A 17,923-nucleotide genomic window follows, 5' to 3' on the forward strand; every position below is an offset into this window, starting at 1 on the left:
ACTGTACAAGAGTTTACAGTATAATATTTGAATGTTGAATTTGATGTTTAAACATTTACATGCACATAAAAGTTAAATATGTTAAGGCAAACATGTGTCCAAGCTGCAGTTCTTATGCAAAACACCAGTTTAGAGCCTCTTGAGGTTTTACTGCTTTCTGTAACCTTATTACAAAAACGTAATCTAATATCCTGTCGTTTGGTTAGTAGTTAGTGCTTATAAAAGTGCCTGATTCAACTTATGAACAAATTCGACTTATGAACAAACCTACAGTCCCTATCTTGTACGTAACCCGGGGACTGCCTGTATATATTTATTTTTTTCTTTGGGCTACAGTTTCCTTCACATTCAGCTTTGGTCTGATCAGAATGATGTAACATTTGGGAATGAAGATACAGCCCATGAGTCCAGCATTGGAGGACAAGATGGCAAAGACCTCCACAGCCACCATGTATTTCCTTTTGGTGCTGAGGTAGGCTGGGATGAAGGAGATCCAAACACTACAAAAGATCAGCATGCTGAATGTGATGTACTGAGTTTCATTGAATGTGTCTGGAAGCCTCCTGGCTAAAAACGCTACAATAAAGCTCAACATAGCTAGACCACCCATGTAGCCAATCACAATGTAGAAAGCAGTGACAGAGCCCTCATTACATTGCAATATCATCTTTCCCGCCTCTACTTTGATGTTATACTCTGGGAATGGTGGGGAGAAGGTCAACCAGAAGACACAGATCAGAAATTGCCCAAAAGAGCATATAATCAGGATAAAAATAGAAAAATGTTTCCTCATCCATTCATCCAATTTACTGATAGGTCTGGTAACATGGAAAGCCAAGACAACGGTAACTGTTTTAGCCAGAACTGAGGAAACTGCAATAGAAAATATAGTCCCAAAAACAGTTTGTTGGAGAACACAGGACACCTTTGTGGGACGTCCGATGAACAGCAGAGGACATAGAAAGGACAGGATCAGTGAGATGAGGAGGATGAAGCTGAGGGTCCGGTTATTGGCTTTTACTATTGGAGTGTCTTTATATTTCACAAATATTCCAAACATGATAATAGTTCCAAAACAGAATAAGAAAGCCAAAAACACAAGAGCAATTCCCAATGTATCTCCATAGGACAGGAATTCAGTAGCTCTTTGTGTACAGTTGTCCCTTCTGTCGTTGGGCCATTGATCCTGTGGACACTCATAACACCTTTCCATATCTGAAAGAGAAAAAAAGTTATTTTATTAAAAGGTCAATTTCAGGATATATACTGTATCTGCAGTAGCTCGCAGCATGAAGGGATGAGCCGGAGAGCCGCCAAGCCACACGTTGGCAGGAATGGGGAGGCGTCCAGAACCAACGTGGTACAAAGAATCGAAAGTGATGTCAAGCTGGGGGACGATGCTTAGGTAACACATTTGGCTATCCTATTACATCTATTGAAGTTGTCTCTAATACTGCACTTAGTGGTGTCCTCTTGTGTCCTACTCACTGTAATGCTGGGCATTGGAGGGGGAGGGAGCGGCTGGCTCTGGCTCCCAACTGATCACTGAGAGGCTGAGCCAGGTGCCAGTGAAGGCTCCTGGGTGGATCCCAACTTTAAAGCCTGGATTGACTGAGTGGTCACAGGCATACAGAACGAACTGCACTCCTGTGATCCAGAGCTTCGGCTGTACTTCTTTAACTGCTTCCCACCCGCCCTATAGCAGAAGTATTGCTACAGGGTGGCACAGGTGCACAAAATAATAAATATATATATATATATATATATATATACATACTGTATGTGATTATGCATGCCCTACCCATGTCACCATTCGAGGCTGTCAATCACAGGGTCCTGGCCAGTGATTACTTGTTGGCGCCCGCTGATTGCCAAACATCTCCAATGGGGGGTAGAACTGTTTGTAAACAAAACAGTTCTCCTCCCTGTCAGCTCCTACACACACACAGCGAAGCACAAACACACAGGGTCTAGTAAAACAGCACACAGTTAACCCTTTGATCGCCCCAGATGTTAACCCCTTCCTGCCCAGTGTCGTTAGTACAGTGTCAGTGCTTTTTATTAGCACTGATCACTGACATGGTGTCACTGGGGATGTCAGGGACACCATGTCAGTTCCCCCCAGTTTCAGAATGCCTGCCGCAGTCCTGCTATAAGTCACTGATCACCGCCATTACTAGTAAAAATTTAAAAACATTTTTTTTTAAATCCCAAGTATATATACCGCCATTTGTAAATGCTATAACTTTCATGTAAACCAATTAATTTACACAGATTGGGATTTATTTTTAGCAAAGACATGTAGCAGAATACATTTTGGCCTAAATGTATGACAAAATTTGATTATTTTATTTTTTTTACTGGACATTTTTAAAAGCAAAAAGTAAAATATATTTTGTTTTTTTAAAAAAAAAAATTATTTTGTTATAGTGCAAAAAATAAAAAACGCACAGGTGATCAAATACTACCAAAAGAAAGCTTAATTCTTTGGGAAAAAAAGGACATAAATTTAATTTGGGTGCAGCATTGCATGACTGCATAATTGGCAGTTAGAATAACGCAGCACCATAAAGCAAAAAATGGCCTGGTCAGGAAAGGGGTAGAGTAAATCCTCTGGAGGGCAAGTGGTTGCTGTGCTACCATTTTATGTTAACAGGGTTTATGATGTACAACAAACACATTCCACTTATAACAATATATCCTACAAAAACAAAACATTATTGTATATATTATATGTTGTGAGTTATTTATTAAATCAAGAGAATTGCTGATTAAATCAAGAGGATTGCTGGAGCATGCCCTTTTCAGCTAAAGTCAACACTGGAGGCAGAATCCATCAGGGAGATATGGCAAAGTGGAAGTACAACTTATACATTATATAATTAAGGAGTAAGAATAAGGAAGGCCATATTATTAATGGTACCAACCAGTTTTGTTGGAGATTTCATTCTCCGGGCAGGGCACACAGTAATGACAGCATGGTTGTCCTCCTTTTTGTTGAAGCTTCTGGTATCCAGGGAGGCAGCTCTCAGAGCACAGAGAATGTGGAGTCTGAAGACAAAATCCAGTTAAAGTGATACTAAAAAGAGAAGTGTTAATTGGTATCATTCATTCACATACATCATATATAGCATGCCACTGTATTTTTTTTTCTATTTAATCCTGTAAGTACCTTATTCTTGGAGCACTGTTGTGTATCTGCAGGGTAAGATCTTTGGCAGGATCTCCGCTGATGTATGCTCTGTATAGTATGACTCTGTGGGGTTGATTTACTAAAGGCAAATAGACCAGTGCATTTGCTCCAGAGCTTAGTAAATGAGGTAACACTTCTTCACTTCAATTTTGGACTGAGCGACCCCAAGCCCGGGGACCCTTTCCTTGGAACCCAGTGACGGCACACCAGAGCTTGGTCGCAAGATTGACCTTTGCGATCCTGGTAGTTCCGCGACTAATGTCAGTAGGTTTTTATTTTGAATTAATTTTTTTACAATTTTATATGTTCTTATTTTTTTTACATTTGTAAGAAAGAAAGAAAAGAAGGGAAGGAAGGAGGGAAAAGAAGGAAGTAGGGAAATAAGAAGGGAAATAAGGAAAAGAAGGAAGGAGAGAAAAGAGGGAAAGAACGAAGGAGGGAAAGCAGGAGGAAAAGAAGGAAGGAAGGCGGGAAAGAAGGAAGGAAGGAGGGAAAGAAAAAAAGAAAGAAAGAAAGAAAGAAAGAAGGAGGGGAAGAAAGAAGGAAGGAGGGAAAGAAAGAAGGAAAGAGGGAAAGAAAGAAGGAGGGAAAGAAGGAGGGAGGGAAAGAAGGAAGATGGGAGAGAAAGAAGGAAGGAGGGAAAGAGGGCCTACATGTGCGGACCGGACCTTTTACTATTAATATATTTGAAGAATTCTTTGGGGTTGGTCCTGCTATCTTTTGCAATCTGTGGTTCGTTTTACATTTTTGCAGCCTTTATTTCCTTTTTGCATATTCTGTTATATTCTTTGTAATGTTTAAATGATGATAGTGTTCCTTCATTTTTATATTTAATTAAAACTCTTTTCTTATTATCTATAGCTTTTTTAACTTTGGCCGTAAGCCACATAGGTTTGATTTTTAGCCTTTTAAACTTGTTGCCCATGGGAGTATATTTTGCAGTGTGTTCACATAAAGTCTTTTTGAAGAACTCCCATTTCTGTGTTGTGGTTACTGATGAAAATATTCCCTCCCAGTCTAAGTCTTGGAGAACAGCCTTGGAAAATTAGCTCTCTTAAAATTGAGCGTTTTTATTTTTCCCATATGTGCTTGTTGTCTACAGCTAACAATAAATTAAATCATGTTATGGTCATGGGTCTCTTTTTTTTTTTTACTTCTCTGGTGCTTGTGATGCTATCAGGCCAGCTCTCCTGGGTGAGAAGCTAAGAGCTATGCAGGTTGACATTTCCCTTGTGTCATTGATTGTAGACTACTTGATAATCATCTGTATCTAAATGTGACAAAGGAGCTGGTTGTGGACTTGAGAAGGAGAAAGGCACCAGCAGTGCTGGAACAAGGTCATCCAGTGCCCAGGGAAAAGATGCCAACTGCGCTCCCCCCATTCATGATGCACAAGCTTAGGGGATCCTATGCCCAGCAGTCACTTGCTTGTAAAAATCACTGAGCAACTCAATTGTAACATTGGACACATGCTTGTGTCACCTCTACTCATGGCTTTCTCCTCCACTCGTAGCTTTCTCCTGGACATTTCTGTGCTCGGTGGTGTGAGCTGTGCGCTCTCTCCCACTCATCCTTCCTCCTTGTTCAGCTCCTGTGTGTCTGTGAACACTGCCACCTGCTTGGTAATACAGAAGAACTGCACTGGCTAGAAGTAGGAGGGGGAGCGGGAAAACAGCACATTCTGGCTCCCAAATCCTCTTCTTGCTGCTCCCAGCTCTGGGCTGACAGAAGTAGTGATGCCATTTTCACTACTCCTTTCAGCCTTGTAACGGAAGGAAGGTGCCCCCATCCCTACAATAAACCATTGTGCCCTATGCAGCTGCATCTCCAGACCACCCCTTGTCCTAGCTCACGCCACCGGCAACTCGTGTCTCCATCCAGGTAGCGGGCGTGGATGTAGTAGAGAACACAAGTATCTGAAGGTGCCCATAGATAATACCTGTCATGTTACCTTGAATATGAGTTTAACATGTTACTAAATGTGAACTTATCCTTTAAATCTCTGGATACCTGTTGGAATTTTGGATTCCATTGAATTGCACTTTCATTAAGTTGAAGTCTCAGTTCTCTCCCATCATTGGAAAAATATCCAACTGTAATCCTTGATAAGGATTTATTAGGTTTATATAGAATGTTTAATAGGTCAAATCTGGATGAGACTTTTCCTTTATTAAACTGGATCTCCTCTCCTCCTTTACTTGTAAGGTGCGCTGTCCTCAGATATCTGTTCATCTGAAATTATTAAAGGATACACATTTATTTTGCACTCCTCTCCAAACTATTTTCTTTTTCCTTTTTTGTATAATCTGCCATATGTAAAGCAGCTTAGCCTAGTAATTATATAAAAAAAATTCAGAGGTGATAAATATGAACTATGAATTTTGAGTAGTGTAGAATTGGGCCACCACACATGCGTCTAGGGATATTGACCCGAATGTATGAAGAAGGTATGAAGAAGGTATGAAGAATATGAAACAGGCGGCAGGTGCACTCAGTGGCACTTGCAACAGGGGGAATTTCCAATATGGCTTTAGCAATTTCAAAGTTTCAGCGGGGTAACAAAAGAACTACCATTGTATTGTGTAATGAGGCATATTTTTACTGCTTCTATTCATGGCAGCTTCCTGATGCCTCCACATGCCGCATTCCTAGCATCCAACACTGTCATAACTACATTGCTTACATGGCTGGGAATTGCTGACTATGTAAGCAAAGGGGCAGGGATAGCAATAACATCACTGCCCAAAAGTGGTCATCACCCATTGTAACATTGTGAGCACATGTCCATGGCCAATAATGTCACAACTATAGTCACTTTTTCCCTTATATACTGCAGCTGATGATTGGTCATGTGTGCCAGGTCCATCTGATTTTTCATTTCAGCAAGTTTGTGGGCATCCTGATTTATGATGTATTTACAAAAAGGGACATGTTTTGGGGATTTTAATTTTTTTTACAAAGTACTTGTCAAATGTTTGGGTGTCTTTATTTCTTGCCTACATTTTTTGTGTGCTCCCCTCCCCTCATGTCCCCATGTGCAGTATCCAGCTTCCTGATGCACCTCTAAAAAGGGTACCAAGAGTTAAAAAGAGCCTAGCGCCCATAAGCATTGGGTACCAGTGCTTTATGAGTGGGACCCAAAATATTGGGGGAACATTTCCCAAAGTGACCCCCTACGTGGACTAGTATCCAAATAGTAGCAGCATCCCTATTCTAAGCACTATTTCAAGAGCGGTCAGTTTGGTCTTCTTCTTCATGGAGGTCATGGCTCAGGTGAGTTTTCTTGGCTACTTTGACCCACTTTACATTTCAAGACTCAAGACTGTTTCTCCAGAATGAGAAACTTCAAGAGCTGGTGGAAGAGTGTGAAAAGGCAACTTTCTGAAGGAAGAACAACCATGGTCCATTTCGGTCCTTTCAACCGCTACAGGAGGTTTGTGAGATGACCCCTTCCCCCCTCAAGCTAGTGTGGCTGATTCAGCACACAGATGGTAGAGCACATTTTTGAGATCCCTGGGTGCCTTCTATGATGAAACTCGATTACTTTTGGTGGTTTAGACATTGCCCTCCAGAATTATTCTTCATCCAGACCAGAGTAACATTTTCTGCTCAAGATGTGGATGTCCTCTTTCAGTACATCAATACTATGACTGCCAAGGACATTGATTCTAAGTTCTCCCTCAAAGACTTTATTCTCTTCGGTGTCTGTATGAAGAAGACTGAAGATTCAACTGCTGTTGCGTTTAAAGAAACTGAGTCTCAGTGGGGGATTGACCATTCCAGTTTACATACATTCCTTCATGACTCTCCACTTCCCAGATGACCTTTGCAAATGTCCTAATCTCTGTGTAACCCCTCTGAGGAAATGGGGTGCTTTGCATTCATCATTACTTGGATGGTATTCTACTGTTGGCCCAGAGCCCAGATCACCTACTAGTTCAAAAGGGTATTTCATATGGCCAGCCTGAGATGTTTTGGCTGGATTGGAGCTGTCAAAACAATGGGTGCAGACCCATCTAGTCATCAATACAGAAGTCCAGTTCACTGCTTAAGTGAATACTTTTCTGCTCCTTCTCAGAATAGGCCAAGGAGCAGGGAGCATCTTCGGAATGTGAATGTGAACAGTTTTGTCAAGCTTCCCAATTCAGTGGTCTCCTGGAAACGATGATGTCTTGCATCCCTATGCTACCCTGGGCACACTAGATTCTCTGCACGTTCCAATAATTTCCTTTTGCAATACAGAGGTTGGCACTTGAACTGATTCAAAGTGCTTCTCCTCAGATGTGCAGGAGTCTCTGGTTATGGGCATGACAGGGGATCACTCGATCCTGCATGGTAGGTTCATTATCTTGGAATATTGTCACCTTTGATGCCTGTGCTACAGGGAAGATCTTCATCTGCAGTTACTATGTGCGCTGTCACCTTGCACTCAGGCTTGACTGGGTATTCTGCATGATGTTAACACAGCAGCAGTGTCATGTGTTTAGAAATAAACGAAACTCAACAGCAGGTTCCTGTGGAAGTGGAGCTATCATGTCCATGACCAAATGTAATCTTCAGAGGCTGCAGGCACACAGGATGCCAAAAGGGGCTGTGGCACCAGGTGTTTTTGGTTCCCAATGAATGGGTCCTTAATCGAAAAGATCTTGCCCATATCACTGAAGCATGGGGCCTCCCTCAGTTGATCCTGTTTGCATCACCAGCCTTTCACAAGGTGCCTCTCATGCTACCCTCACCTGTTGGTGGAGGAAGTGGATGCCCACTCAGCCAAGGAATAGTTGCCTAGCAAATGGATTTTCTCTACTGAATTTGGTCATGAAGTTCCAGGGGGGACTGTTGTCCGAGAGTCTCATTGTAATAACACGCATGCACGATTAGCCTGCAGGGCTGGGATTTACCCTAGCCATGGAACAGGAGCCTGGACAAAGCACTTCAGCTACCAGTGTTTCCACAACACTTGGCTCAGGATGGATTGGAAATTGAGAAGGAAGGATTAGGGTTATCCTATTTCAGTGGTAAATCCTGCAGGGTTTCAGGAAGGATACCAACAAATGCCATTTACTCCGATGTCTGGAAAAAGTTCAGTCTTTGCAGCTGAGCAGGATTTTGATCCTAGCAACCCAGTGGTTGCCCAGTTGCTATAATTTCTTCACACAGATCTGAATTTGGGGCTCAGCCTAGTTCTGTAAGGGATCAAATTTCAGCCATTTTAGCTTCATCTGGGAATAAGAGCGTGTGAGCTGCAAGGGAAGCATTTCAGGAGGTTGGTCCTGAGAGTTTGCCCTGAGTAGGAAAAACATTTCCCTTGTGGAATTTTATTCTGGCACTGGATTTCCTTGCCAGGTCTCTGTTTGCACCAATAGAAAGGAGTCTTCGGCAGGACATCACTCAAGAAGCGGTGTCCCTCGATAACTTCAGGGGGGAGAGTTTTGGACCTGCAAATGCTTAAAGCTACAGAGTCCTACATCTTCTTTCTTCTGAAAAAGTTGGGGCCTATGCCCCTTGAGCACTTTTGTCCCCAGGTGGCTTCAATTTTCATCTAACAAATCGGTGATTCCATCCTTTCTGGCACAGATGGTACCTAACCTACACAAGCTGGATGTACCAGGTATCTAAGATGCCTACCTTCAATCTGATTCCTAGTTTAAATCTTCTGTGAGGCTGTTCATATTTCCATCAGGCATATTCAGAGGAGGAAGCTGCAGTAAGCCTTGTCATCTTCGAGTGTCAAGGTCATCCTGAAAATATTGTGCAACCAGGCAAGAGCCTCCAGAAGTGGTAGATGCTCATTCAGCCAGGTCCATCTCTACATTTTGGGGCAACGCATGCAGTGTCTATGAAGACTTTTGCAAAGCAGCAGACTGGTTACCACAATGCATCTGCCTCAGGCATTACTGGGAAGATCCAAGGCCTTATATATCAATGGACTTCAACAGAATGGTAGTCTCGGCTTCCATGTCCATTGTAATGCAGTTTGATTATACAGTTTACAAAACACAACTAAAAACCCTTGCGCTGAATACGTGCTTAAAGAAATTACTTCAAATAATTAAATAATGATCACTGCTGCCACATTAAATAAATACATGAATAAGCTATACATAAACCTAAATAATTCAGTAGCATTGTAATCAGCTATTAAGTGAAACACATTTTCAAGTGATAACATGTGAAATAAAACACTCATGTGATATAAATCAATCAATTAATGTGAGAATAAAGTCCATAACAACATATTAATGTCACTTTCAGTGTTGCAATCTTTTAATGTTCTCAACCAAAATGACCACATGCTCATGAGATTGCCTTCCCTTTTGGGTATGCACTCACCAGACCCACATGCCTTCCACTCTCATGGTCGTCATGTATTGCTTGTGAAATCTCCAATTGTGGTATCAGCAAGTAAACTTCATAATCTCCATAACTCTCCTGACTCCTGTCCAGCAGATATCATGGTTCAGAACTAAAGAGAATTGCAATAAAGATCTGTTCCTGGGCAGCCACAGATGTCAATCGCTTCAGATGACCTTTGTTTAGCCTTTTAGAACCTGTCTAGAAATATGTCCTGTGCAGCATTGTTGTCTTCTTTCTTTCTTTATTTTATTTCAAATGTTATCACTGGAAAATTGTATTTCACTTAATAGCTGATTATACAGTTTAGCTAGTTATTTATCACATGTATGATGCCATGTTGGTATCAGGAAAATGGAAAATTGTATCATACTTACTGTAATTTTCCTTTCCTGACACCAATCCATGGCAGCATACAAACCCTCCCTTGTTTGATCTTGATTGTATGGAGAATGAGGAAGGTTGATCTCAGTCAGACTTTTATAGATATACACAGGTTCTGTGGGTGGATATAGAGGCAGAGCTATCTCACATGTATTCTGCCATGGATTGGCGTCAAGAAAGGAAAATTACAGTAAGTGTAATACAATTTTTCATTTTCCTCCCACAACTCCAACACATGCGAAAAGGTATATTTTTCCAAGTTATCCTGAGTCATGTGTTACTGTGGTGTGGTCATTAGTGTAAAATCCTCTAATCGCATTCCTTACCAGTCTTAATCATTATAATTTAACTCATGAAAGATATGATCTCATCTAATTAAATAAATTATTAAGTAAATATGTCACACAACATTTTTCTGCATATACAATATGTATTAGGTATTTTAAATCATAATGACATACTTATTTCCCACATTGAGGTTGATCATTTTAAATTGGAAACCCTACTGGCTGCTTCAGTTTTTAACTGGAGGTAGTGCCCCCTTGGAGTTGCTGAGCTTTGGGTCTCCCTATAGTTCTGCATAGCCAGGCAACAGGCATTTTCCTCCACCCTTGCACACTTGAGTCAGTAAACTGTCCTTGAGCTTGGTTTTGTGGTTTTATTTGGGGTTTTGAATTTGGGTAGGGCTGAGAGGTGTATAGGATGCCCAAGGGAACTGCAAACCTGAGGAAAAACTCATTAACAACTATGTACAAGTCTTAAGACAAAAAGTCTCTCCATGAAGAGTTCTGCAGCCCTTCTGATGTACCACTTCAGACCCTATATGAATCCTCCTCTTCACCCTGCTGCCTGAGGGAATCCCTGGGCAAGGGGACCTGGAAGCTGCCACTTTACAAAAGCAGTCCCAAATGAAGAGCTAGTTGGATTTTCCACTTGACTGCCCTCTCCCCTTATTCAGCCCAGGGGGTGTAGGATTACTTACTCTGCCTCTCCTGTAAGCTTAGTGGGTTGGTGGCTGCCTTTAGGCCTTTTCCATGGAATGGCTCCTTCCCTGCTCCACAGGCTATCCTCCCTCTGGAGACATTGAGGTAGAGAGATCCTCCTTTCAGCTCCAGCCTGTAGATAGCCCCCTCTCCTGGGCCCCCTCCCAGGCCTTACACTCCAGCCTCTCACTCCATCTTCCACCTGACACTGACCAAGTCCTCCCAGGCTCTGCAATACTTAAGGTGTAACCTTGGTCAGCTTGCATTTGCCAGGGTATTGGCCAAGGTTCCTTTAAGTATGTAGATCTGAGCTTCCTCCCCTCCTCCATCCTTCATCCAGAAAGCTTTCAGGTTTCCGGAGAGGTGGGAGGGCTCCAAAAGCTCTGACCCTCAGAACTTCTCTAGCCTGTCCTTAGGTAACCTCACTCCCAGGCTGACTTATCCTCATGCTGCTACTCAGCTTTTATCCACAGAAAACCTAGTCTAGCTCCCCCTAGCTAAACTTGAGGGGCCATGCAGTAACATAAGGGTAAAATTGTAGGAAAACTGTGGGAGACAAAAACAAAAGAGATGAGATTTCATGAGAGGGAACAAACAATTCTGTGTCAACAAATGAAATGATGAGCCAAAGCCATTATAAAATGATTAAATAAAGGAAATGTTTATTGTCAGTTTCAGTGTACACTGTCTTACCTTCTGCTGAAACATATATATAAAGACTCACGTTCATCAGACGTGGTTCAGGTGATATGCGAATGGTGGGTACAGGCAAGCTATGTCAAGTGAGCTGTGAACAAGGGGTTCAGCAGTTCAGGTGAGCTGCCTACGAGGGGTACAGGTAAGCGGTGTACAGGTATGCTGTTGACATGGAGTTCAGGGATGCAGGTGAGCTGTGAGCAAGGGATTCAGAGAATCAGGTGAGCTGTAAATGAGTGGTCCAGAGGTGAGGGTAAGCTGGGGACAAGGGGTTCAGGGGTGCAGGTGAGCTATGGACATAGCCTTCAGAGGTGCAGGTGAGATGTTGATGAGGTGTGCTGTGGATGAGGGGTGCAGGTGCTACAAGTAAGCTGTGGATGAAGAGTATAAGTAAGCTATAGATGAGGAATGCAGAGGTAAGGGGTGGATAAAGAGGTGCAGACATGAGCTGTGAATAAGGGGTGCAGAGGCAAGCTGTGCTTAGTGTGTGTGTGGGGTTGGCGATGAGCTGGGGGTGACTAATGCAGAGGTAACTGTGGACAAGGCAAGCTGTAAATGATGTATGTAGATGTGAGTGGTGAATGAGCGTAGCTGTGAACAAGGGGTGCAGAGGGAACCTTTGTTTAGAGTGGGGGGGGGTGAGCTGTGAAAAAGGGGTGCAGAGACAAGTAGTTTATTAATCATGCAGGAGCAAATAGTGGATGAGAGGTGCAGAAGCAAACTGTGAATAAGGCATTTAGAGAAAAGCAGTGCTTAGTGGGGGGAGTGGGTGAGTTGTGGAGGTGTGCAGAGCACACCTCCACTGACCATTTGGAAGCTTGGGCACTGCCCGAGGGCCCGGGGTCAGTAGGGGGCCCAATGAGATGCCCCTGGTACCTTTTTTATAGGCTTTTTTGAGTTTGGGCAAGGGCACAGGGGCCCCATGATCCCCTATTGCCCGGGGGCCCCATGAGTTGTCAGTCCACCCCTGGTGCAGAGGCAATAGGCCGATTCGTTGTGCAGAGCCAGCAGTGTGCGGAGAATGCAGAGGTGAGCTGTGGACAAAAAGGTGCAGAGGCAAGCAGTGAAAGAGCGTCATAGAGGTGAGTGGTGAAAAAATGCTGGCCAATATTACTGTACCCACTGACACCAATGTTAGGAGGTATTGCTGCACCCATTGACTCCATTGCTGCGATTGTTATTGCAGTCACTGACATCAATACTGGGGGTTAATTTTGCATCACTAACACTGATGGAGTGTTCTTTCTTCCGAATTTTTACTCACTGTACCCCCAGGCACTATTATGTCTAAAACATAACGAAGAAAAGTGTAAAGGTGCTAAACTACAAACCACACACTGTGAAGTGATATCCACTTTATTGACCATGCATACGTTTTGGCCACACTCAGATATTGTCTGCAGCATATTCTTCTTGATGTCTTTAGGGTGTCCCTTCCAAATGTTGGCAACTATGTAACTTAGAGAGTATAGAGGCTGCATTTATTGTTCAGCATACTGTATGTAAAGCTAAACTGTTGAAGAAAATGGTGGTGAGAGATTGTGGACATGCTACAGATTTGTTTGAAGAATGGAGACATGCTTTAGAAGACAGAGAAAGACTGGAGACATGCTACATGAGGCTAGTAGAGATTACTGCTATTACCCCCTACAAACCACTGCTCCCCTTGCCACTACAGGCAGGCCACACAACAAGTATCAAAGGGTCACATATGGCTATTAGGCCACAGGTTGGGTGCCAGGACATTAGTTTAGCAGTGCCAATCCAGAAAGAAAGTGAACGGAAATCTACTAGGTAGGACACAAAAGGCCAAAAAGCTAAAAAAAAAAACCTAACAAGTGTTTAATACATTCCATAGTCTATCAAAAATAACACAAAACAAAAAAATCAAAAATAATGGGATCTTAAACAATGACGATCAGGTGCAGTCTGTTTTATGTAATTATTGCCTACTCCAGAGGAACATAGGCTGAGATAGATGGGAAGGGATTTTCTGCTTCTTTAGAGCTCTGATGCTCTTGGCCACAACTGTATTTCACATTTTGGTACTTGGCTGAGAGCTCAAAGGATACGTAATCATTGGGGGTTGTGCCAGTGTGGATGCATTTTTATTTGTTTAATATACCATTTAAATAGAAATTACATATATTTGGATTTTTTTTTTTGTTTAAAGCTGAAATACAGTTTTGTGTTTGTTTTTTTTATGTAAAAAGACAACAGAGTACATTGCTAAAAAGTAAAGGCATCTATAAAAAGGCATCGGGCAACATTATTAAAAATAAAAAGCATCTGCAGTGATGGCAAAACAAATATTGGCTCCCCTTCATTTCTGTCAGATGATGCACCACTTTGCCCAGAAAATTGTTGCAATTACAAATGTTTAGGCATTCCCATGTTTATTCCTTCTGTTTGTATTGGTATGACACAAAAAAGTGGAGAAACTAAAAGCCAAATCTAACACATTCCACACAAAACCCCAAAAATGGACTGGACAAAATTATTGGCATCCTTCATTTATTATTTGGTAGCACACCCCTTTGGAAAAAATAACTGAAATGAATTGCTTCCTGTAACCATCAGTGAGTTTCTTCCACTTCTCTACTGAAATTTTGGAGTACACTTCTTTCACCAACTGCTCCAGGTCTCTCAGATTGGAAGGGTTCCTTTTCCCAACTGCTGTTTTGAGATCTCTCCACAGGAGCTCTATGGGATTGAGATCTGGACTCATTGCTGGCCAGTTCAATACTCTCCAACGCTTTATCTGAAACCATTTCTGGGGCTTTTTGACGTGTGCTTTGGGTCATTGTCCTGCTGGAAAATCAATGACCTCTGATGGTGACCCAACTTTCTATCACTGGGTCCTACATTGCACCCCAGAATTTTTTGGTAGTCTTCAGAATTTATAATGCCATGCACACAGTCCAGACATCCAGTGCCTGAAGCAGCAAAGGAACCCAAAACATCAGTGAATCTCAGTCATGTTTGACTGTAGGGACTGTATTCTTTTCTTTAAAGGCCTAATTTCTATTTCTGAAAACAGTGGAATGATGGGCTTTACCAAAAAGCTGTATTTTGTTTCATTTGTCCAAAAGGATTTTGGCTTCCTCAGGTAAGTTTTGGCAAACTCCAATCTGTATTTTTTTATGTTTCTGTGTCAGCAGTGGGGTCCTCCTGGGTCTCCTACCATAGCGTCCCTTTTCATTCAGATGCCAAGGTAAGCTGACACAGTTGTACCCTGTGCCCTCTAGGTCATCTTGATCTTGTCTGGAAGTTGATCGAGGTTCTTTAACCACCAAGCAATCCTTTGTTGCAATCTTTGATCATTTTTTCTCTTTCGTTCACATCCAGGGAGATTAGCTACAATGCCATAGGCTGTAAACTTCTTGACAATACTGCGCACAGTGAACACAGAAATGTTAAAATCTCTGGAGATGAACTTGTAACCTTCGGATTGTCCATGTTTTTACAAAATGTTTGTTCTCAAATCCTCAGACAATTCTTTGCTGCTCTTTCTCTTCTCCATGCTTTATGTGGCACGGAGACACACAACAGGGTAAATTTTTCACCATTTTAACTGGTTGCCGGTGTGATTTCTATATTGTCAGCACCTGTTAATTGATACAGCTGAGTTTAATTATAAATTACTGGAGCATCACACACTTGGAATTCAGTTATTTCTTACAATTTTTTAGAAGCTGCTAATAATTTTGTCCAGTCTATTTGTGGAGTTTTGCATGGAATGTGTCAGATTTGGCTTTTTGTTTGTCCACGTTTTTGTGTCATACCAATACAAGCAAAAGAAATAAATATGAGAATGCTGAAACATTTGTAATTGCAACAACTTTCTAGCTGAATTGGTGCATTATCTGACAAAAATGCAGGGGTGAAAATATTTTGCCCATGACTGTATAAAAAAAAGGCATTGGACAACACTATTAAAAATAAAAGGCATTTTTTTGCAATTCTCACATTTAATCTGGAGCTGCCCCATGCAGTAATTTACTACTGGACGTTTCCAGCCTTCTGGGTTGATTGAGTGGTATGTCTGGGTATGTCATCTGAAACCAGGGTGCCATGGACCCACTCCTTGGGTGCAAGTCATTATGTTGGCCTGGGCTCAGAATGAAACTGCACAAAATGGTGCTCACAAGTCAAGTGTGCACTGTCTCAATGCAGGAGTTAGCCCTGCAAGAGAAATGAAGGGCATGTGACATCACTTGACTGGAAAGAAATCTTTGGATCAAAGTAATATATAAGGGTCAGAGAAATGATACTAAGATGTTTCATCTGGACTACTCTTGCTGTATTAGTCTCTGTTTTGGAAACAGGAGAGGGGATTAGAAGTAAAAGCTAGAAAGACCAAGTACATTCTAGATAACAAATAACACTGTTGAATTCAAATACAAGAAGTATCGGTTTGCTTTTTGGGGAGACAGACATATATTTTTTTTCAGATTTGGAGCAGATTGGGCCATGTTTACAAGGTTTGTTTTGCCTTTATCTCTAAATTGGTTTATGGATTGCTAATCACCTAGACTTCCACCCCTAGACTGGTGCCCCCCCCCTTCCCCCCCCCACTTTATTTTCACATCCCTATATCTTACCCCTTCAATATACCCTACCCACCTCATCAAGGTTCAGACTGAACAAATCTCTCACCTCATGTTTATGTGACATAATTATTATTATTATTATTATTATTATTATTATACAGTATTTATAAAGCGCCAATAGTTCGCTCAGCGCTGTACATTACAGAGGGGGACAGAACATGTGACAGAACAATACCAATACAATGCAAAACATGAGGGGAGTGAGGGCCCTGCTCTTTTGAGCTTACAATCTAGGAGGGAGGGGATGGTGGCACAGTAGGAGATAGCTGTGGGGGATGGAGTGGTAGGAAGAGTGGAGGAGGTCGGCAAGTTAGCAGGGGGTGGGGTAGGCTTCCCTGAAGAGATGGGTTTTCAGGGTGCGCCTAAAGGAGAGGAGAGTAGGTGATAATCTGATGGGTTGGGGCAGGGAGTTCCAGAGGATGGGTGACACCCTGGAGAAGTCCTGGAGGCGACATAATTAAAAACATAATTACACTGTTCAACAAATTTTTATTTTTTGCCAGTTTTGGAAACAAAAGGATCCATTTCTTAATGAATTTCACATTCTGAGTTCAAATATAACAATGAAATTTGTCAATTGGCTCTAGTTTTTCTGTAAACGGAAAGTTTTCTACTATAGGCGTAATGACTACATAATGCACAATAATTATATAGATAGATGTCTTTCCACAAATATAAAGCAAGTGATATTGACTACATAACAAAGCCTAAATGGCATAATATATTGCATAGGATTACCAAGAAAAATTATAGCCATAAGCTAAGTTGAATCATTTTAATACTTAGGATTCTCACTAGTTTTGTCTTCAGTTTGTGTCGGTTTTGCTTCTCTTGGCTTTTCTCTTGTATTCGAGGAAAGGGCTATCTCTTACAACTGCACGTGACTACACGCGTCAGGTTCTTCCTCACTTGACTCAACCACGAAGCATTCTGGTGCTTTAGGAATTGGTAGCCCCTCTCCATGAGGAACTGGACGTATTGCCGATGGAATATTTGGATAGTGCACAGATAACTTTTTCTTCTTATTTAGCCCTTTTACAATTGGAGGCACCATACAAAAGTAACAATTACTAACATGATCTGTTGGCTCTCTCCAAATCATTGGCACAGCGAAAGGCATAGATGCCTTTTTTCCATTCAACCATTGCTCCAGTGCCGTCCCACAAGAATTGCAGCATATATGTGGTGTCCAGCTCTTGTCCTGGTCTCCTATCTTGCAGCCAAAATACAAGTTGTAGGCTTTCTTAATCACTCCTGTTATCCTCCTTTTTTGTGAGATAAAAGTTATTTCACCGCAGATATAGCAGAAATTATCTGCTTTATTCACACAAGTTCGAGGCATTACTGAGTAGCCTATATAAGCATAAAACGAAATGTAAAGACGCTGTCGAACTACAATCAGCTACAGATACTGCAGCTTTTATGCAGTGAAGTGATGCAATTAAAGGCTAATATTGCATCATCTCAGTATACATGCAATTTTCTATTGGTCACCAGTATCAATTGCGCAATATGCAGCTGAAGTTGCATCATAATTTTGAATGGCTTACGTCATTAGATGGGTGAATATATCATGGAAACTAGAGCCAATCAACATTTTTTAGGGTCATTTTCGTTTTCAGCACCCCAAAATTATGTAAGATTAGCTAATTTTATGCCCAAAACTTTTTACCTGTTGAACAGTGTTATTCACTACCCCCAGC

General features: G+C 41.8%; 1 protein-coding gene across 1 annotated transcript in view; it reads right to left on the minus strand.

Annotated features, from left to right (window-relative positions):
- Positions 1-313: 313 nt before the first annotated feature.
- The window catches only part of LOC149443281 (vomeronasal type-2 receptor 26-like), a 93,017-nt gene continuing 75,407 nt past the window's right edge, over positions 314-17,923 (minus strand). The window contains exons 5-7 of the mRNA XM_089655681.1: positions 5,204-5,425; positions 2,928-3,051; positions 314-1,215 (exon numbers count right to left, since the gene is read on the minus strand). Coding sequence (XP_089511807.1) covers positions 314-1,215; positions 2,928-3,051; positions 5,204-5,425 — 1,248 coding nt within the window. The remainder of the gene's footprint in view (positions 1,216-2,927; positions 3,052-5,203; positions 5,426-17,923) is intronic.

Source organism: Staurois parvus, unplaced genomic scaffold (genome assembly GCF_062004578.1).
Source record: "Staurois parvus isolate SC_StPar_1 unplaced genomic scaffold, SC_StPar_1.0 ptg000860l, whole genome shotgun sequence".
NCBI classification, from domain to species: Eukaryota; Metazoa; Chordata; class Amphibia; order Anura; family Ranidae; genus Staurois; species Staurois parvus.